The sequence below is a fragment of the Chiloscyllium plagiosum genome, chromosome 1, assembly GCF_004010195.1.
Source record: "Chiloscyllium plagiosum isolate BGI_BamShark_2017 chromosome 1, ASM401019v2, whole genome shotgun sequence".
NCBI classification, from domain to species: domain Eukaryota; kingdom Metazoa; phylum Chordata; class Chondrichthyes; order Orectolobiformes; family Hemiscylliidae; genus Chiloscyllium; species Chiloscyllium plagiosum.
This window is the reverse complement of record NC_057710.1, coordinates 136,461,898-136,484,762: the sequence shown is the minus strand read 5'-3', so window position 1 is coordinate 136,484,762 and position 22,865 is coordinate 136,461,898. Positions and strand designations below refer to the sequence as shown.

The following is a 22,865-nucleotide window of genomic DNA, read 5'->3' as shown; positions in this document are numbered from 1 at the left end:
AATGGATGTGGATAAGCAGGATGGAATGATTTCTGTGACTCTTCTGCTTTAAACTTCTTTTTCCAAAACCTGAACGAACCTTTGGAAGTTCAGCATGAAGGTACCTCAAACATGTTCCAACTCAGGACGGGTGCTGGAAGTACAATTTATTTATTGTAAGCAGAAAAGTGCACTGACCTCCACGTGACTTTAATCTCATTCAAGTAATTCTTTGCAAAGTACCAGATCAGTGGAGCTCATTGTTCGTGTAACAAGGAGTTTGAGTTCCAGATTTTAAACTCCTTTCACTGGTTGATCAAAAAAACCTTTCAGCAGCTTTTGTGGTTTGGAGACAAACCTTTGTGCCCAATTTTACCTTTGAATAGATAAAAACAGAACCTCTGTCAGTTTATTTTTGGAATTGTTAAGTATCTCTTAACCACTGTAATGGAAGATGATTTGGAAACCCTCTTTGGGAATGCTACTTTCAATTCCTCCAGAGACTCAACTGAAATGGAATCCAAATCTGTCTTCTCTCAGAGGGAGCATAACATTGTTGCAACTTATTTGATAACTGCAGGTACTTGATCGTTAAAAGCACGTATGAATAGAGTGATGGTTAAAATATTGGAATGTTATGTGTTATGATGAAAAAAGTCTACAAATAATGTTTATGAAGGTGTATTGATGAAACTTAATTAGCCAAACTCATTTTTTTCTTCATAAAAATGGATTGTGTCATTGAATAAGAAATATTGCACAGATTTATGAAATATATGGTTCACTAACTTTTAATATTGGCAATGAGTTGAAGTTTGATAGAACTTTGATAGAATTCTGGTTTCCCTTTTCCTGTTTAGAATAATTAAGGCTTGATGTCGTTGTTGGCAAACTACTGCTGCACAAGTCTTAAAATGTACTGTTTGCTTTGATGACAATGGACACATTAATGAGAAACGTAACATGGTGTTTCATTACAGGAGTGTTAAGTCTACTCAGCAACATAATAGTGTTAATAATGTTTGTTAAGTTCAAGGAGTTCCGCACAGCCACCAATGCAATTATTGCGAACTTGGCTTTCACTGACATTGGGGTGAGTGCTATTGGTTACCCAATGTCAACTGCTTCAGACCTGCATGGCAGCTGGAAGTTTGGCCATGCAGGCTGTCAGGTCAGTAAACTGTTAAATTGTTAAAATAGGACAGGAAAAATAATTTTCAATTGTATTTGTGAAATGCATTCATTATGGTAATTCCCTCACTGCAGTATTGTTTGGCAACAATATCTTCTTTCTCCTTCTCTAGTCCTACCACCTGCCAAGAACAAGGGCAAAACGTTCACCTTCTGTGGGTTATTAATGAAACAATATTAGACTAAAGGGTCATTCGCCTGTGGATTTTTACTTTCCTAAGAAGTAGTGGAAGCTGTGTTATTGAATTCATACAAGGCAGATAAATCTAACAAATCAGATAAATTATGATTAACAAGGGAGCCAAAGGTTATTGTGTTATTTTTGTCACAGATGTGCAGTATATACCTTTAAGGGACATACTTACGATGTCATCTCCATATCATGTCATATGACCTAATGGTAAAAACTGAACCTGTCCTCTTGCAGTGTAACACACTGAGCAAAATGTGCTACAGTACATCCCAACTGCTTACTTTGACCTCAGAAACACAAACACCAGGAGTTGTAATAAAAGTTCATTGAATTGTTCAGTATTCTGTGACCTAAATTTCATATTTATGTTATGGGAGCTAACATAGGCATCACATCACAAGAGTTGAAGACCGTCAGCTATCTTAACATTTCACATGAAGGGTGATAGAGGGATTAGACAGGAAAATGGAGTTGAGTTGCCATTCAGATCAATCTTGTCGATTGGTGGAGCAGGCTCAAAAGACTGAATGGCCCAAGGCCTATTTTCCTATGGTTCAAATGGCCATTACAAGCCTGCTGATCTGTTCTTAACATTCATTTGGAAACTGGACAGATTATATGACAAGCGACCAATCTGATGTTACCATGCTTTATTCTCCAATTAATGTTGAACCATTGAAAATTTAATGGAATAACTGATTATAATCAGTTTTTTCTTGTATAAAGTTAGTTGCCATTATACATTCTATCTTTCAACTATTAAAAATATAGAAAATATATATCACCGTGTTTTTAACTTTACTGAAAGCATAATTGTGTATTTACAACATTGGGTCAGATAGCCAACCATGCTGTCACATATCTGCCATTTTGTTCATTTCTGCCCCTCCCCCTTTTTGTGCCCCTGCAATGACTTAAAGCAGAGGTGTTGTGGCACAGAAGGGGGCCACTTGGCCCATCATGCTTGCACCAGCTGTCCAAAACAACATAAACCTTTGCATCTCTATCTTTTCCCATTATGCTGAAGGGTTAGCTTTGCTTTTTTTGCTCTGATCTGCTGAGTATTCCAACATTTTCTATTTTTATTTCATTACCAACAAGGATTTTACTTTTGCATTTCAATTCCACTTATGTCTTCTACCCAAATATTAAAAGTTTTTACTATCCAACATATGGAAATGATTAAATGAACAAAATTAACAATGAGAAAGATGGCATTGATTCTTATCTCTGATCACTAGGCATTTCATGTAAAATGGAGTACTTAGAAGCATGTTGGAAGATTTCCTTACTTTCTATTATGAGCAGAGTGTGTTTAATTGCCTTCTAAAGTAGAAGAATAGGAAAACAATTAAACATAGAACATAGAACAATACAGCACAGAACAGGCCCTTTGGCCCACGATGTTGTGCCGAACATTTGTCCTAGCTTAAGCACCCATCCATGTACCTATCCAATTGCCGCTTAAAGGTCACCAAAGATTCTGACTCTACCACTCCCACAGGCAGCGCATTCCATTCCCCCACCACTCTCTGGGTAAAGGACCCACCCCTGACATCTCCCCTATACCTTCCACCCTTCACCTTAAATTTATGTCCCCTTGTAACACTCTGTTGTACCCGGGGAAAAAGTTTCTGACTGTCTACTCTATCTATTCCTCTGATCATCTTATAAACCTCTATCAAGTCACCCCTCATCCTTCTCCGTTCCAAGGAGAAAAGGCCTAGCACTCTCAACCTATCCTCGTACGACCTATTCTCCATTCCAGGCAACATCCTAGTAAATCTCTGCACCCACTCCAAAGCTTCCACATCTTTCCTAAAGTGAGACGACCAGAACTGCACACAGTACTCCAAAAGTGGCCTAACCAAAGTCCTGTACAGTTGCAACATCACTTCACGACTCTTGAATTCAATCCCTCTGCTAATGAACACTAATACACCATAGGCCTTCTTACAAGCTCTATCCACCTGAGTGGCAACTTTCAAAGATCTATGAACATAGACCCCAAGATCCCTATGTTCCTCCACCTCACTAAGAACCCTACCGTTAACCCTGTATTCCGCATTCTTATTTGTCTTTCCAAAATGGACAACCTCACACTTGCAGGGTTGAACTCCTGGGCAGGGTTAAAATGGTAAAAGGTAAAATTTCACCCTTCATGTGAAATGCTGAGTTAGCTGATGGTCTTCAACTCTTGTGATGTGATACCGATATTAGCTCCCATAACATAATTATGAGATTTAGGTCACAGAATACTGAACAATTTGGCGGCACGGTGGCTCAGTGGTTAGCACTGCTGCCTCACAGCACCTGGGTTCGATTCCCGCCTGTCTGTGTGGAGTTTGCACATTCTCCCCGTGTCTGCGTGGGTTTCCTCCGGGTGCTCCCGTTTCCTCCCACAATCCAAAAGATATGCAGGTCAGGTGAATTGGCCATGCTAAAATTGCCCACAGTGTTAGGTGCATTAGTCAGGGGTAAATATAGGGTAGGGGAATGGGTTTGGGTGGGTTTCTCTTCAGAGGGGCGGTGTAGACTTGTTGGGTTGAAGGGCCTGTTTCCACACTGTAGAAAATCTAATCTAATTCAATGAACTTTTATTACAACTCCAGGTGCAAACGTACACTACAATCACAAGCATTTGTGTGTCTGAGATCAAGGTAAGCAGTTGAGGTGTACTGTAGCACATTTCCCTCAGTGAGTTATACTGCAAGGGGATAGCTTTGGTAAGGTAAGGAGACCTTGTTACCATTAGGTAATTTTTACCATTAGGTAAAATCACCAATTATCTTCATTGGATTGTATGTATTTCTCTATTTGTTTTAATTGGTGGTTGGTTTTTTTCAGGCTTATGCAGCTTTAAATATCTTTTTTGGGATGTCAAGTATTGGGTTACTTACTGTAGTCGCTATTGACCGATACCTGATGATTAGTAAGCCTGATTTAGGTAAGACTATTGTGATAGTTTTATAGAGCAGTCAAGATCTATACAATTGCTGTGAACTCCTTAATATTCTCATTCTTTATCTGAGTCAATATCCTGGAACTCCTTGCCGAACAGCACCATGAGATTGCCGACATCATGTCTAACCATCTTGTCAAGGGCAGTTAAGAATACTCAATAAGTTATTTTCATATCCAGTACATTTTTTTGTAATAATTAAAAAGTTGCTTTTGAATGCCAATGCAAACACAGCCTGTATATTAATAATGAACCATCAGCATATAACTCTATTAGATAAAGCTCTAACCCCATAATAAAACATGCTCTACACACACATGCAAACAGATAAAAGAAACTTTAGTGTTATGGGTAGAGGGAAATGCTGTTCAATGGTGCCTATCCACAGAAATTGCTGAGATGATCCTTTTGGCTTGGGAGGGCGCTTTGCTGTTATCTCTCTTCTCCAGGTGCTTTTCATTTGCTTGCAGGAGGCACAGACCAACTGGTTCACAACTTATAAAATTGCTTATAAAAAGCAACCACATAGAGCAACTGGTGAGGGTCAATAAACTGGCTTTCTTCAAACTTTAGGTACTTTATATTGTAGCCCAAAAGACATCACTTCCTTTCTACAGTGCAAAGATTTCTGATCGTACATTCACACCCTAACGAATCATAGAATCCCTACAGTTTGGAAACAGGCCATTCAGCCCAACAAGTCCACACTGACCCTCCGAAGTGCAACCCACCTGGATCTATTCCCCTACCCTATTACTCTACATTTATCCCTGACTAATGCACCTAATCTACGCACCCCTGAACACAATGGGCTAGTTTAGCATTCATATGTTTGGATTGTGGGAGGAAACCAGAGCATCCAGAGGAAACCCACGCAGACATGAGGGGAATGTGCAAACTCCACACAGAGAGTCACCTGAGGTGGGAATTAAACCCTGGTCCTTGGCGCTGTGAGGCAGCAGTGTGCCGCCCCCAAGGCTTTTCAGCTATCTGCAATCACATAATTGTTGCAGGAAAAAAAGCCTTTGTCATTGATAAGTGAGGACCAGTTCACAGGCCAGTTGCTTTTGGCAAAATCACCCTTGGTCCACATCCCCTGGTTCCAACCCAGCTGCAATAACCTCCCAAAACTATTTGAATATGCAACAGTGTAAACTGCTCTTACAATGAGAATTAGATAAGCTGCTTTCAAAAAGTGCAGCAATCCTTCTAAGTCCTTGCTTTTAAAATAGTTCTTTTGCCATTTCAGTCCATAATCAAAATTAAAAGACATGGTTTACACATTGCAGAAATGGATAATTTCATGGTCTAACTACTTCCTTATGATCGATGTTAATCTCTTGAGCATGTTTTCTGTAAATTGTTTTGAACAGCTAAGTCACATTTCCTATTTTCAAATTGAATGAAACCTTCACCAAATTTAAGGAATTTAGGAAAGTTGAAATAAATGCATCAACTATCTTACGAGCCATTTCTTTTAAGATATTAAAATGAAGTCTATCACTGAATGGGAATTTGTCATCCCACAGCTCCAACAATTTGCTAAGGACCAATTCCCCAATGTTGCTGATGTTGTGTTTCCTTCTCTCTAGTGAAGGCCAATACAAAATACCCATTCAATTAATCTGGCCTCTTCTTATTTGCCATAATTAATCTCTAAACTCACTTTCTACAAGAATTACTCACTTTGTTAACCATTTGTTTTAGAATTCTATAGCAGCTTTTCATTTTTATTTTACTAGCTAGTTTTCTCTGACACTCTGATTTTCCCCACCTCGTACTATTTTAGTCATCTTTTTTCATATTTTGTTCAATCTTCTCAATAACCACCTATCTTTCCACAATTGTATTACTGAATAGTCAGGTTCTGATGAAGTGTATTTCTGGACTCAAAAATTAACTCCAGACTGGGCGGCACGGTGGCACAGTGGTTAGCACTGCTGCCTCACAGCGCCAGAGACCCGCGTTCAATTCCCGCCTCAGGCGACTGGCTGTGTGGAGTTTGCACGTTCTCCCCGTGTCTGCGTGGGTTTCCTCCGGGTGCTCTGATTTGCTCTCACAGTCCAAAGATGTGCAGGTCAGGTGAATTGGCCATGCTAAATTGCCCGTAGTGTTAGGTTAGGGGTATAGGTGGGTTGCGCTTCGGCGGAGCGGTGTGGACTTGTTGGGCCGAAGGGCCTGTTTCCACACTGTAAGTAATCTAATCTAATCTAAGATACTGTCAGACCTGCTGAGTCTTTTCAGATTCTCTGTGGTTGCTTTCAACAATTGTCTTCTTGCCTTGATGATTCTGTTATCTGTATTCAAGCTGTTTCTTCATCCTGACTTCTGGAATTTTCGTCATCCTTTCTACTATGTTAATACCATTATTTCCTTTTGATGTTTTCAGCTCCGTCAAGAAATTCGCTAAATGGAGCAAACCTAAATACAAGTTCATATGATACCATTTCTCCAAACCAGTACAGTTGACCACAAGCAAGCTGATGTAGAATATCTTCAGACTTGACTATTACATGCACTCCTGGCAGACATATCATCTTGATGTGAAACACAATTCTCTGTCCTTGTTCTAAAATTCACCCAACATTCCTTTCCTTACCGACCTACATTGATTCCTAATTAAGCAAAGCTTTGTATTTAAAATTCTCTTCCTTGTTTTCAAATCCATCCACAGTTTCACCTACCTATACTCCTTTGGTCTTATTCAGCCTGATAACTGAGATATCTATATGTCTGACATATCTATCAAAAGAATTCTGGTCTCTTGAACTTGCTTGACTTTAATCACTCAAGCACAGGTAGCCATGTCTTGAGCTGCCAAGGCCTTAAAGCTCTAGAATTCCCAAAGCTATTTTTTAATGTCTCCCTTTGCTCTTTTAACTGCCCCTTAAATCCTAGCTCTTACGTAAATTTCTGGTCATCTCTCCAAAGATTACTTTATGTAAGTTGGTGTCCAATTCTGCACCATAACACTCCTGGTAAGAACTTTGGATGATTTTAATACATAACTTCCTTTTAAATTGTGTTTTATAATTCATTGTATTTTTCAGAATAATAAAAGTGTGGTAAATCAGAAAATCACGAACAAGTAATTTCTTCAATGCTTTTTCTTAGTGTAGTTTATTAATAGTGCATACTTTGATCCCATAATCTGTGATGGGCATGCAGTCATCTAGTATTACAGTGGTAGTTTCCTTTTTCCATAATATATTTTTGTTTTACTTCATATAAACTTACACACCTAACAACCGCTTCTACTGTCTTCTGAAGAAAAACATTTGCAAAAAACATATGTAATGCAACCTTTACTTCTCTTGAGTGAAAAGCCAATTTAGGCAAAGATTTCCTTTATGTACTCGGTGTCATAAAATCAAATACTTCATTAACTATGTTGACATTTTTGTTACAATTAACAGAGAAAATGTTTAGCAGATTTGTATTATTCAAAGTAAAAGTAAATTCAAATGACTTGACTTGTAGCTCAATCTTGCAATTCAGATAAACTTAAATTTATATAATTGTTTTGCAGAGAGTTGAGCTATATGAAGGTGTGCAGTCAGCTAAAGTGGTCCATTAATCAATAAATATCTCCAACAGGAAGAAAGATGACCAATGTTACCTATACAACTATGATCACTGTTGCCTGGGTGAATGGTCTCTTCTGGGCTCTGATGCCAATAATGGGTTGGGCGAGTTATGCCCCAGATCCAACAGGAGCTACATGTACCATCAATTGGAGGAACAATGACTCGTAAGTTTTCTTCTGTTATGTTTTCTTTACATTTGTTTCAATTACAACTTTGAATTTACAAATCAGAATTAAACTTCTTGTTAATTGTTTCACTTTTTTAAATCCTAAAATAAATTCTCAAGTTCAGAAATTGAAAATCAAAAGTCATAAATGCAATATGTAATGGGAAATATCACTGTGGGGTTTTTGATTTAAATTTTTTTTGACAATTAAAAATGAAATGATATAGTTTTCCTCATCCCATTTCCTTCCCTCTCACATTTGATACATAGATATGCTCAGATATATTTCTGCTGATTACAAAAGATAAAGAGAGTAAGTATGGCAAATCCACACTCTTGCGCTGTGAGTGCAACTGTTGAAGGAAAATCATGGACAGCAACTTCCAGATTTCTGTGTGAACACTGTTGAGTATTTCAGAAGTTACAGTCTGATTCACTAACAAGTGGAAGCATTGTTAACCTCACTGTTATCAAACGTGATGTATTTAGTTACTGATAGAAATTACTTTTAGAATAAAATTTATAATCAAATGAGCTGATAGCACTGCTTTTGAGTGTGCGGATAAAATGTTAAGTATGTAAAATGACATTGAATATACTGGAATAGTGGGGCCTCCACTTCCTCTGTCTGTCACCTCCTCTTATGTTGAGTGCCCTTTTTGTTGCTGTAAAGCATGCATCCGCATATTCAACATTCCTTTCTGTGTTCCTGTTCTTGATCATCTTACCCAGTTTGAATTTTCATCACAGATATGAGAACATGTTTGATATTGATTTTCAGTTTCTGCATTGTCCTTAAATTTCAGAAATAGTTGAATTCAGACCTGTGGATTTATGCACCAATCTGCAGAAATGGAGTTACATAGTTAGCTTACAAAGTGAAGCTTAAACATCTACCCAGAGACGTTGCACCTTCAACTAAGCATTGAGAATTGGTCTGATTCATTGCATGTCTTTGTTTGCAGGTTGTTTGTTTCCTATACAATAACAGTCATTGCAGTTAATTTTGTGGTACCACTGTCGATCATGGTCTTCTGCTATTACAATGTATCAAAAACTGTGAAAAGGTTTATGCACCACGATGTTCTAGAAAATTTAACCTTGGATTGGTCAGATCAACTTGATGTAACAAAAGTAAGACCTTTTCTCCTTCAAGTTAACTTACACTGTCTCTGGAGACAACAAAATGCACAGTAGTTAAAACTTATGGAGATCTAAGTCTGGTTTTTTTTCAGGATTCTTAAGCTACCTTTGAAACTACTATAATCCCCATTCTTAAAAGTCCCATCCTCAATTCTCTATGCCAACATCTCTTTCCTCCTGCCTTAGGGAAGATGGTGTTAAACTTGAAAGTATTCAGAAAAGGTTTACAAGGATGTTGCCAGGATTGGAGGGTTTGAGCTATAGGAGGAGGATCAATAGCCTGGGGTCATTTTCCCTGAGCTTCAGAAGCTGAGGGATGACCTTATTGACACTTATAAAATCATGAGGAAAATGGATAGGGTAAATAGGCAAGATCTTTCCTCCAGGGTGGTGGAGTTCAAAACTAGAGGGCATAGATTTAAGTTGAGAGGGGCAAGGTGAGAAGGAACCTAAGGGACAACGTTTTCATGCAAGGGTGATGCATGTGTGGAATGAGCTGCCAGAGGAAGTGGTGGAGGCTGGTACAATTAAAACATTTAAAAAGCTCCTAGAATCTAAGCTATGTTTGATGATGCATCACAATGGGCACAAGCATAATGATTACTATGATTAAAAGAAATATCCTTTGTTTTTCGTTTTTTCATAGATGTCTGTTATGATGATTGCGATGTTCCTAGTGGCTTGGTCTCCTTACTCCATTGTGTGCTTATGGTCTTCTTTTGGTGACCCAAAATTCATTCCACCTGCAATGGCAATTGTAGCTCCACTTTTTGCCAAGTCTTCCACTTTCTATAATCCTTGCATTTATGTCATTGCAAATAAGAAGTAAGTGTTTATTCCCTCAGAGAATGAGCATTTTTTTTGCAAATTTCTTTCCCAAATTATATTCATGCACATTTTTTCCTTCATTTCAGGTTTCGGAGGGCTATAATTGCAATGGTATGCTGCCAGACTCAACAGGATTTAACCATCAGTCACACTCTGCCTATGACCACCTCTCAGGCACCTTTAACAGAATTAAACTCTTTCATTTAAATTGGCTGTATTGTAATCTACTTATTATTTTAATGCATCTTTATTTCATTTTCCAACTGGAAAATGTTTTCTCAATGTCTTCATTTTTTGACTTGACTTTAAACTGTTTTCTGAATCCTGCATCTAATCAAAGATGTTCCCTTGATCTAATTTCTCCCAAAAATGCTGAAGTCTTTTATCAATTGCCTCACTATGCTTTTTCAAAAGAGAGGAAAATTCCATCATAGCAAATCATGTTACATGACACACTCCTCCCATAACAACTGGCTTCGTAGAGCTCACATAATTATTTTCATTTACCAGTGACCAAAACTGCAAGGAACAATGTTAACCCTACCTTCCTATTTTAACAGCATGAGTGGGAAATCAAATGTGGCTTTTCTTTCAGGTCACTATTGGAAAGAAGAGCTGAGCCTAACCAGATATTTTTACTTCATTTTTTCTTGCTAAACCAGAGGAAGCAGTGAATGCTTCTCAGTATCTCTAAGATGATTTCAACATTCCCCATTCATACTCCAAGCTTCCTGCTGACACCAGTTCACCCACAGCAATTATGTAATCATTTCAAATTCAGTCCCAGCCTTAAGTGGCTTTAATAGTCTATCAATTACTTTATGATTCAGTACTACATATGATTTTGAATCCAGGTAGATAACATTCACAACAACATTGGGCTTTAGTTATCAACCACTGGCAGCTGATGGTTGAGGTAGAATGTCACCAATACTTTTGGGATGCTGAATCTAAGTGCCAGTTTACTTACTACTGATAGAACATAGACTACTAGAGAGTCTTAATAAGAAATGGCACTGTGTTACGTAACTAAGTATCACGTATTGCATTATGGCAATCGGTACAATGAACATTGACTAATTAGAGATAGTTACAACTATCAGGAGTTAAGTACACCTTTCCAGTCTCTGTTGGAACCCTAGCCAAAACTAACTGTTTCTCTGCAGAAAAACTGCGTGATAACATCAATTGGGTGGAAAGTAATGCACCATCTCCATGAATTTCCAAAGAAACATTATCTTTTTTGAACACCTCCCCAAACTGCATCATTTTCATGAGCATTTATATGTCCACGTATATATCTACTTTTTCATGTACACTGCGTTGTCTTTCCCCACCCAGGTCTCTGATTCCACAAATTTAGACAGTGGAGAATGTGATTTTTTTTCAGACTTGGAGGATTAATAAGTCTTTGGCTTTATGGCTGTTGATTTTGACTGTGTTTGGTAACAAACAACTAGTTTTCTGGTGTTCGTCTTTGAGTTCATTCCAATCAAGTCCTACTGAATTATTGTTCTGTAATGAGACAGGGTCCCTGTGTACACCTCCTTCAGCTGTATGGACTGTTTATGTTTGTTGCTGTTTTTCTGTCCCATTTGACGACTGTACCATTCTTGTTTCACCCTGTTGTCCTAGGCCAATGTGTGGCAGCCATCTTGCCTGGTGACTTTTAATATAATGAGGGGTCTGCTGCTCATCATAAAACTTACCTTTTTCTACAAATATATTTATAGTCCCAGCTGTGGGACTCAACTATGGGGTAAACCACTCTGATAGGACAGGAATGTAAGTCTTCAGTTAGTTGTTGTTCTGATAATGATAAACCACAGTGTAGTGGGATGGACAAGTAAGTTAACAAGGCTGTATTAAAGACAGCGCTTTTCTTCAAAGGAGATTTGATTGTCAGGACCACATGCTTAGCTTCTCCATTTAGGTATTGATTTGCCAGCAAATGGATTATAGGTTAAAATCCAGAAGTGGCTGCAAACTGGCCGATGAATATCTGTTGGCAAACAGGTCTATTGCCTGACATAACTGTAGCTAGGTTGCCATGTCTAGCAAACACCTGTGCAAGACCCTGACAACTGCATCAGTGGATAGTTCATGACTTTATTATCCCTACCCACTGGGAAAAATAAGTAACAATATTGAGGCAAGTGGTCGTTTCCCACTCATTCTTATGTTGTGTTGGGAAAAGTAATGGAGGTCAGTGTCTGTTGCTGCTCTGTCCTGTGTCTAGACAGGTTTCACAGTCAGCTATGAAGTTCTCAGCCATCTTTGAAATCCTTGACCACATCTAAACCCTGACTGTACATGTGGTAAAGGTCAAATGTCCCTGGTAAACTTTATCCAGGATCTTATGAAGCTTAAATGAGAAATAGTTTGTCAAATACCAGCAAGCTGTTTTTATTTATGAACTACTACTGATGTTTAAAATTGGTCTTCATGGCCACTCAACTGATCTGACCAGTCTTCAATCAATCCTGATGAATGGCAACAGATTCTTGGTCCTTCTTTTGATCCTGAGCAATTTGATTGATTTGTTTCAGGTTACTGGCTATTTGATTGCTGTGGCCCAATCAACAAATGCTTCATCACTCATTCTCGAGCTGCAGACAGTCACGAAAGAGAACATGTCCACAGTTTTTTTTAGCTTCCCCTGCACCCATTGGGATTGGTGGGTGAACCTCATAAAGCAGAGTTAGAATGTTTATATCAGCAATAGCTTTAGGTCAATAGGCTTTAGCCTCCATTCCTTCAGCTTCAGGGACACATGCTGCATTTTCAAGTTTAAAATTAACAATATGTCCACTGACATAAATAAACTCTGTGAAAATCAAATCAGTTAGATCCTTTTATTTCTCTGCAGGAATGGCATGCAAATGTAGCATTCTTTTGTCATGAGTGAGCATTGTCTATGTCTGTGAGGTTCTACTGTTCCATAGCATTGACACTGACTCTTAGTATCTGGTATTTGACCTATTGAATATAATAATGTTTTAACATTTTCAGCTTCAGACTTAGTATTTAATATTGAAGCAATTCTAAATTAGAAATGTTAAGAATTATTTTCTCTAAGATGTTTAATCCTGTGTTCTATTTTGTCCAACTGTCATATTAAGTTTTTTTAGAAATGATTTCTCCATCAATTTCTTCTTAATCTGATTATTTACTTGAATTACCTTAAAACTGTCTTAAATCTGTCGTAGCTCAATTCTGTTTGTAACCAGCTGGCTTCAGGCTTGTATTCCTGTATGAAATGAATGCTGTTTAAATTTTGTTGTTTTAAAGTTGCTTGAAACTTCTAAACTGTATTATAACAGTACTGCATGATATACTTGCAATAAAACCTTATAATGAGATAGCAAACAATACTGTATCGTGTTACTTTTTTCAACTTTCAAGTTCTGCTAACTGCTAATGTTGTATCTCTGCACTGCTTATAGAGTATTCTCCAATTTTATTTAAACTACCTAGGTTCTGTTTAATTTTTCCTGCTGCAGTATAGAACTTCAAACTGCAGGGGTGATTTCTAAGATCCTCCCAATGGCTGTGCAGATGTACAGGAGGAAACATTGTTTCCTACTTTCTGGGGATTTCCCACTTTCTACAGCCAAGAAGAATGTTTTCCCAATTCTTCTTGGCTAAAATGCTTGCTCTTCTCCCTTTTGAGACCTAAAACATATTCTCTTACAAAACTTTTAAAATGATATTCTATAATTGTGGCCTTAATAAATGTTCCTCCCAAAATTAAATTCTGGCTATTCTAATCTTACAAAATATTTCAAAATATTGCAAAATTCTTTTCACTTTCTTCCTCTGTTGACTGTTCCTTCAATCTTTTTCTAATTTGCTCATTTGTATCTTAAGTAAATTATACAACCTTTCTGACACAAACAGCATAATTATATTTAATTAATTAAACCAGTTTCAGAAAGACCACAGAATTTATTTAAGACTACTAAAGGCCATATTTAGAAAACAAATGAAGAAATAGTCAACAGAAGAAGGAAGTTAGAAGAATTTTAATATTTTATAAGATCAGGATAATCAGAATTTAGTTTTGACAGAATCATTGGAGAATAAATTATTTTTCTGGCACTTGTTCCTTTCAGTAGTACCTCATGGATTGCAGAATTAATTGGTTTGCAAGTTGAGTACTCACTTTCTATTCCCTTTCCATCTTTGCTTGGTTTTAGGCCATTTCAATACATTTTTATTGCTTTCCCTCAAGGGAATCTAACTTTACATCTGTAGATGACAATTACTCCAACAGAGCCATCCTTTCCATGGTTTCAATCTTTCCACATACAGGGAAAGGGAAGTACCTGCTCTCTGTGTGTGAATCCAATTCACGATGCTGGTGACCCAAGCACTCAGTTGTAAACAGTAGCCTGTACATATGTGGAGATAGAGCATGAGTCCACACTTTTTAGTTACAAGATGTTGGCAGAATAGAATGCTCCAGCCAGAGCTCATCTACTCTGCCCACTTTTCTTCTTTTCTTCTTTCTCTTCTTAGGGCGGAACAGTGGCTCAGTGGTTAGTACTGTTGTTTCACAGCGCCAGTGACCCAGGTTTGATTCCAGCCTCGGGTGACTAACTGTGTGGAGTTTGCACATTCTCCCTGTGTCTACGTGGGTTTTCTCTGGGTCTTCTGGTTTCCTCCCACAATCCAAAGGTGTGCAGGTCAGATGAATTGGCCATGTTAAATTGCTCACAGCGTTAGATGCATTAGTCAAAGGGAAATGGGTCTGGGTGGGTTACTCTTCAGAGGGTCAGTGTGGACTGGTTGGGCTGAAGGACCTGTTTCTGCACTGTAGGGAATCTAATCTAATCAGGTAACCTTGATCAGAGGATAATATCTTAAAACTTGTGCTCGGTCCTTTAGAATGTGAAAATAGGAATCCATTTTTCATAAGGAATAGTGCAAATTTGGAACTCCTCCAAAACATTGCGGTTGTTCCTCAAATAAAAATGTTGAAGTGAGATTTTTACTTGTTGAAGTTATTCTAAAAGTGGGAGAAACGTAAACCCAACTGCTTAGCTGAACAATTTTCTGTTTATTTATAATTTGAGACAATAGGTCTGGTTTGGACATGGATTCATCACCATCCAATTTCAATAGCCAAAGGCTTGTCAGAGAGACAATGTGTAAAGAATACACCTTATTAGTGCGTAAAACATCCAGTAACTTGTCAGTTTCAGGATGAGAGGTCCTGATATTGTGCTGAGACAGCAATGTCCTAGCGTTGAGGCAATAGTGCTAGTAGGAGAAAATGAAGACTGCAGATGCTGGAGATCAGAGCTGAAAGTGTGTTGCTGGAAAAGCACAGCAGGTCAGGCAGCATCAAAGGAGCAGGAGAATTGACGTTTCAGGCATAAGCCCTTCTTTAGGAAACAGTGCTGGTAGTTTGTGACAAGAGAAGAATGTACTATGAGTTGTGAACTGCTACCAGTTGCTTGATAATTTATGTCATTCCTCCAATCACCTTGGAGCTCACCATCAATCATCTCGTGGCTGCTACTTACTGACTCCACAAGCAACAGTGATTTGCTTGATACTTGATACTTGAAACCTGGGCAGCAGACAGTTTTATTCGCCTATTATGTGGCATATGCAAAATAATTCAAAACTACATATTTCCTGTATATAATTTGGTGGCAAATGTTCTTTTAATTTTTTTTAAAATACTCTCCATGCTGCCACTTCATAGTGTTGCTTATCATTAAACTCCATCAATGTTTTTGAGACAAGGAGATGGACATTTGGTACTGTCATTGCCTCAAGGCTGACTTACTCCCAGTCCAGTTTGGTATGTTTTGATAAGATGGCTGATAGTCCAATGATTCTGCCAATGTTGGCAGGTAGTGTTTGGAGGGCTGGACAGAGAAGATGCTTGGAGGTTTGCGTGCTCATCCCAGCATCTGGATTTATCTCTGCCTGTTTCCTTGGTGTGTTTGGCACTTTCCCAAATAAAGCATCTTAATTTTGGCCGGTGACAAGTTAAGGACTCCCATGTTTTGCCTGTTCAGGAATGCTTTCAGGACATCCCTAAAGCATCTTTCACTGACATGAAACATGCATCATGAGATACTTTGTTATTGAATCTCTCCCAGCCTCCGCTGTATCACACAAAGATCTTCTCCTTCATTCTACCTGCCCCTTCTACTCTTCCGTTGCATTAAAAACTTGTCTTTCTCTCAATGAGTGGTGAATCTTTGGAATTCTTTACTGCAGAAGCTGGGTCATAAAGTATATTCAAGACTGAGATATATTTGTAATCAGTAAGAGAAGCAGGATAAGGCAGGGAAGTGGAGTTGACGATTATCAGAACAACCTTGATGACATTGAATGGTGGAGCATGGAACATTCTCTCTCAAGAAAATGACATTTGTCCTCCTCAGCATTCTGTCAGCGGCATTGTTGCTGCCACATTGGTTTTGACCAAAGCCAGGCCTTTTGTGGCCTAAACCTTTCAAGGTCATCTTCCAAAGCCATCTGCAGTCTCCCTCATTGAAAGTCAGCAGGTTCTCACCATCATGCTGTGGCCTCTGAGGCAGGACTCACAGATGACATGTTCTGTGTAAATGCACAAGCGTGATTAGTTGACTTTAGTATGCAATATGGCATAATTATATCATGAGTTATGTTTGGCTTTTTTTGGTTCACTTTTGCTTTTGCATTGCCAGTAAGTTTTCCCACTTAAAAAGGGATTTACCTTGGGAGTTGGGCATCCATTTTTACTGAGCAGTGAGGAGAGAGGGTGGAGTGAACCGAGGGCTACTGGGAAGGAAGAGCATGAGAACCGTTTTTAAAGGAATAGCTGAGGAAGAGGACACAACGAGGAGCAGAGGGCTGCCGGGCATATATTTGGGCAGCAGCTGAATCCCGAGACTCTTCACATTTATCCCCCAGCAGTATCTCCCACCTGCCTTCCTCCTACCACCAAAAAAAGAACTCTTGTGTATTGCGAGGGTAAGGCATTTCAAATGATATTTCTTGTGTATCATGTAATTGATTAACCTAGTTGGTTAGTTGAATAAGACCATAGAGAAGTACTAGAAATTATTTGACTCATAAATTTGTATAAATTAATTAAATAAGTAGAGATGGCTGGACATAAGTAGAGATATGCTGTAGCTATATGATGTGGTAGCTGGCTGATCTCATTGTGAACATCTGCAACAAGTGTTGATTGCTGGAAGAACTCCAGATCTGGAATTTGAGCTTCAAACACTGCAGCACATCCGGGATGTGGAGAGTTACCTGGACGCTTTGTTTCAGGAGGTAGTCACACTCAGTAGATTAAGTAATTCAAATTCAGTTAGTGATCAGGGACAACGGAGTGTGACTGTAATGAGGCAGGTAGAGGGATTCTGAGTTCAGGAGTGGAGGAGCCTCAGCTCTTGACCTTGTCCAACAGGTATGAGATTTTTCTCCCTGGATAGATGAGGAAAAGGACTATGGACAGGATGAGCCAGCTGACTGTGGCACCATGGTGCAGAAGGCCATTCAAGAGCGGGGAGCAAGAAGACAAGTAGTTGTCGTAGGGGATTCTACAATTAAGGGGAACAGATAGTATCCTTTGCGAGCCAGATCGGAAGTGTCACATGATGTGTTGCCCGCCCAGTGCCAGAATGCAAGATATCTCTAACCAGCTTGAAAGGATATTGGAGCGGGAGGGAGAAGGTCCAGTTGTTGTGGTCCACTTTGGGGCTAACAACATAGGCAAGGCTAGGAAGGAAGACCTGTTTGGGGATTATCAAGCAATAGGAAGGAAATTGAAGGACAGGTCCTCAAGGGTCATAATCTCTGGATTACTGCTTGAGCCACATGCTAATTGGCATAGGGATAAGAAAATTAGGGAAGTAAACATGTGACTAAGAGATTGGTGTAGGAAAGAGAGATTCCATTTCATGGGGCATTGGCATCAGCTTTGGAAGCGGGGTTGGGGGCGTGGTGATCTATACTGATGGGACGGTCCACACCTTGAACCAATCTGGAACCAGTGTTCTGGCGAAAAGGATAAATAGGATTGTTTCTTGGACTTAAACAAGGAAGGCATTCTTGTAAGAGGATTCGCAGTAGGTTAAAATCTTCTAGGAGAAAGTGGGGACTGCAGATGCTGGTGATCAGAGCTGAAAATGTGTTGCTGGAACAGCGCAGCAGGTCAGGCAGCATCCAAGGAGCAGGAGAATCGATGTTTCGGGCATAAGCCCTTCTTCAGGAATGAAGCCCTCATTCCTGAAGAAGGGCTTATGCCCGAAACGTCGATTCTCCTGTTCCCTGGATGCTGCCTGACCTGCTGCGCTGTTCCAGCAACACATTTTCAGCTATGATCTCCAGCATCTGCAGACCTCACTTTCTCCTCCTAGCAGGGAAGACAGTAGAGCAACAATGGCAGGAGTTTCTGAGTGTAACTCAGGTCACAGTACAGATGTTCATCCCAAAGAAAAGAAAGTAATCTAAGTAATCTAATCTAATCTAATCTAAAGATTATCCGGGTGGGGGTGGTGGGGGGGTGGAGGGAGGGGGCTGGAATTAGACAACCATGGATAACGAAAGAAATCAGGAAAACTTTCAATGATAGAGAGCCTATAAAGTGGCTAAGAGCACTGGGAATTCAGAAGATTGGGAAGACTACAAAAACAAACAGGGGATAACAAAGAGAGAAATGAGGAAAGAGAGGATCAAATATGAAGGATATTTCATAGCCAGTATTATTAGAAATGATAGTAAAAGTTTTTTCAATACATAAGAAACAAATGAGAGGCAAAAGTAAATATTGGGGCACTCCAAATTGATGCAGGAAGGCTACACTGGGAGATAAGGAAATAACTAAAGAACTTAACAAGTACTTTGTGTCAGTCTTCACAGTGGAAGACAGGAGTATCCCAACAATTAAGGAGAGGCTCGCGGCAGAGTTAAGTTTGGTAGCCTTCACAAAGGAGAAAATGCTCGAAAAGCTAAAAGGTCTCCTGGCCCCCTGAGGAAATAGCGGAGATTAGATTCCCTACAGTATGGAAATAGGCCCTACAGCCTAACTAGTCCATAATGACCCATTTCCCCCTGACTAATGCACCTAACACTATGGGCAATTTAGATTAGAGGAGGCTGCAGAAAGATTTAGACAGTTTAGGAGAGTGGTCCAGGTAATGGCTGATGAAATTTGACCTGAGCAAATGCGAGGTCTTGCACTTTGGAAAAAAGAATACAGGCATGGACTATTTCTAAACAGTGACAAAATTCATAAAACCAAAGTACAAAGGGACCTGAGAGTTCTAGTCCAGGATTCTCTAAAGTTTAATTTGCAGGTTGAGTCCATGATTAAGCAAGTGAATATAATGTTGTCACTTATCTCGAGGGTTGGAATATAAAAACAGCGATGTGCTTCTGAGACTTTATAAAGCTATAGTTAGGCCCCATTTAGAAAATTGTGTCCAATTTTGAGCCCCACACTTCAGGAAGGACATACTGGCATTGGAGTATGTCCAGCAGAGATTCACATGATGATCCTAGAATGGTAGGCCTAACATACAATGAAAGGCTGAAGATCCTGAGATTGTATTCATTAGAGTTTAGAAGGTTGGAGATCTAATAGTGTATGGCTTAGAAGGGGTGGGCACTGGGAAGTTGTTTCAGTTAGGTGGGGAGACTAGGACCTGTGGGCACAGCCTTAAAATTAGAGGGAGTCAATTTAGGACAGAAATGAGGAGACATTTCTTCAGTCAGAGAGTGGTGGGCCTGTGGAATTCATTGACATGGTGCACAGTGGAGGCAGTTAAATGTCTTCAAGGCAGAGATTGTTAAATTCTTGATCTTGCAAGGAATTAAGAGCTACTGGGAAAATGTGGGTAAGTGGAGCTCAGCCATGATTAAATGGTGAAGTGCACTAGGAAGCCTTACTTCCACTCCTATGTCTTATAGTCTTATGGTTTTATTGTGACAAAACTGCTGGTTATTGGACAGTGGCAGAGGGAAAGAAAGGTATCAGAACTTTTAACTGAATGGGGATTTAGAATTGGGTTTAGAACTGGGATCACATTTGGATGAATTCTTCAAGGATAATGGCTGTCTAACTTGTCTCCTGCCCTCTTCTTCTTTAACACCTTTATCTTAGTGCTCTTCTGCTTTCACGTGCTCCTCATCCCCTTCCACTAGCTGTATAGCAAAAACCAAGACCTGAACCATCACAATTGTGGGATTGTGCACATCACAAATCATGACACTCCCCTGGTGGAATATTATATATCTCCTTCAAAATGGTCGAGGCAAAAGAAGTGTCAGCCATACGACATCTTGTAGATGTCCTGACACAATCACAGAAAGCACTTGGAGAATGTTAGTAACACCAGAAAAATAAATCAATTTAGCATCTAACCTTTAAATAGTTGATGCTCCCTTTAAATAGCACTGGTGCAACTGCTACTGAAAGTGTGTTCTGTTGTGCAAGGTTAAGCAAGGCTATTTATTGAAGCTTCAAGATTCAAAGTAGCATTGCTGGTGTTTGCTCTGCAGATTTTCAGCAGACATTTCCCCAGTACTTGTTCTCTCCTCTTTCTCTTGCAGAGAGGAGTTGCTGCAGTGGTAATGAAATGTCTGTGAGTAAACAACTTGGAGCTCACTGAGCTTTGTTTTAAAATTAAACAAAGCAGCATGTGTGGGTGGAGTCAGACTCACACAGACCCAGGATTTTGGTTTTGCTTTCCTTTGGGTTTGGAGTTATCTGTTGAGTCTGAAAGATCCAGGTCTCTCCCTCTGCTGCAACAAAAAAAGCTAGAGTTCTCTTTCAGCTGCTGGATTGTTTCATTCAGTGTTCTATTCTCTTCAATTGGAAAAGAGATAGCATGTGAGGAGAAGCTGTTTTGCTGAATTTACCTTTGCCAAGAGTTTCCTTTGGGAAACTGCTATATTGGAACAGCTATATTAGTAGTTAGAACAGCACAGGAACAGGCCCTTTGGCCCACGATGGTTGTGCCAAACATGACGCCAAGTTAAACTAATCTCTTCTGCCTGCCGTTGGTCCATAGCCCATCTTCCTTACTTATTCACGTGCTAATGTAAAAGCCCCTTAAGCACCCCTATTGTATCTGCCTCCATCATTACCCCTGGCAGCAAGTTCCAGACTCCTACCACTCTCTGTGTAAAAAATGTACACTCCATGCACACTTCGAAAGCACCAGGTATATTATTTTATTAAGTTTCTCAATAGTGTTAAAGTTATGCCAATTCTCTTTTTTTGTTTGTATTTTATCTGTTTTGTAATAATAAAGTGTGTTTTGCTTGAAATCTAGTGGTGGACTAATTGAATCAAATGTGGAACTCAGCGCCTGACACTTGCCTTGAAATAAAATAGAAAGTTAGAGTCTAGTTTTGAGAGGGATTTGAGAGGGTTTGGTCTGGTCCACAAGAGCGGTAAAGAATTCCACAGATTCAATACCCTCTGAAAGTAGGCATTCCTCCTCATCACTATCTTAAATGTGTAACCCCTTGTTCCGAGGTTTTACACTCTCCACCACCCCCCCCCCCCGCCCCCCCCCCCCCCCAAAGGAAAACAACATACCATTAGTAATCTTGTTTATATCAGATGGTCACATCTGACTGTGATGACTTTACATACTTTGAGAAAGGCATCAAATGCAGTGTTGAGCATTTTAAATTATATTGACAATTACTGACTTACGTTTATAAATAGCTGATATTCAGTACTATTTACATTTCAGTCAGAAAACAAAGAGTGGAAGTTAAAAGATTGTTTCTCATTTCACAAGTATATTTCCCATCCACCATCTCTGGCCTTAGGATGCTAAACTGGTGCCAGGCAATGGGTAGTTTAACACCATGGACTTTTTGAAAGTGGGTGAATCTGATAAAACTCGTTTTATATAGCAATCTTTACAGAATGTTTGGAGGAACCATTTATCTCATCGGCTTGATTTTAATTTGTAAAAAAGCAATAATTGTCAGATACGACAATTTTTCTAAAATTCATCCAGTACGAGTTGGACCAAAGGGACATCTCTATGACTCTATGACTCTATATGAAACTTCAAAGATTTAACCATCATTATCAATGAAATTCTCTTCTTATTGTTAGTTTTCGTTTTATTGAAGATTAGTCGTATCCTTTGGTGTTCATTTTTTAAAAAATACACTCTCATTTTGACCTGCTTGTGTATTACAATGTATCTATTACATCAGAAATCCAATCCATGTTCCTACTTAATTTGTTTTGTATATATGCTCTGATATTGTTCAGTAAGCTTCACTGTGAAATGGAGGCCAAGAAGACAGATTCAAAGAGTACTTTAATCAGTTCAATCACCGACTTAGAAGTGGATCTTCCTCAGTCACGCACCATAATTAGTAGCCAGCTGCTTGGGCTAAACCATTTTCCATTTATTTCAGGGAAACGTTCATTCTACATTTGTTCTGTAGTTAGAATCGATGAATTCACAGTAACTATATTTCTTTTTTTATTTTATGTAAATTCAGAATTTAGTGATTTTCTCACAGTGTCCCACCTTAGACTATAATTCACGAATTGTTGGACAACCAGTCAAAATTTCCAGTTTAACTATCATTTAAAAACAAAATTTAAATCTGATGTGCTACTAAGTCCCAGTAACAAAAGTATAAAAAGAATGTTGCATCTACTATATATAACCAGCTCTTTGTTTCCCTGTTAAATAACCTCACTAAGTACGTCTGACTGAAAACTAAGCTCTTCCCAGGGATACCTGAAGGTTAGATGACCTATAAAGCTCAGCTAATCTCATCTAATCCTCTGTATCCAAACTGGTTCCTCCATGT

The 22,865-nt window shown here is 39.1% G+C and overlaps 1 protein-coding gene across 2 annotated transcripts; it reads left to right on the top strand.

Moving 5' to 3' along the window:
• Nucleotides 1-13,410, top strand: rrh (retinal pigment epithelium-derived rhodopsin homolog). 2 transcript variants are annotated; one of them, XM_043697840.1, is made up of 7 exons: nt 1-100; nt 960-1,150; nt 4,211-4,310; nt 7,923-8,076; nt 9,044-9,212; nt 9,868-10,046; nt 10,136-13,410. In XM_043697840.1, the coding sequence occupies exons 2-7, from the start codon at nt 998-1,000 to the stop codon at nt 10,254-10,256; spliced, it is 876 nt and encodes a 291-aa protein (XP_043553775.1). In that variant the 5' UTR covers nt 1-100; nt 960-997; the 3' UTR covers nt 10,257-13,410. The 2 variants fall into 2 exon arrangements, with proteins under 2 accessions (XP_043553775.1, XP_043553764.1); XM_043697829.1 differs by lacking the exon at nt 1-100 and adding an exon at nt 126-559.
• Nucleotides 13,411-22,865: the final 9,455 nt, after the last annotated feature.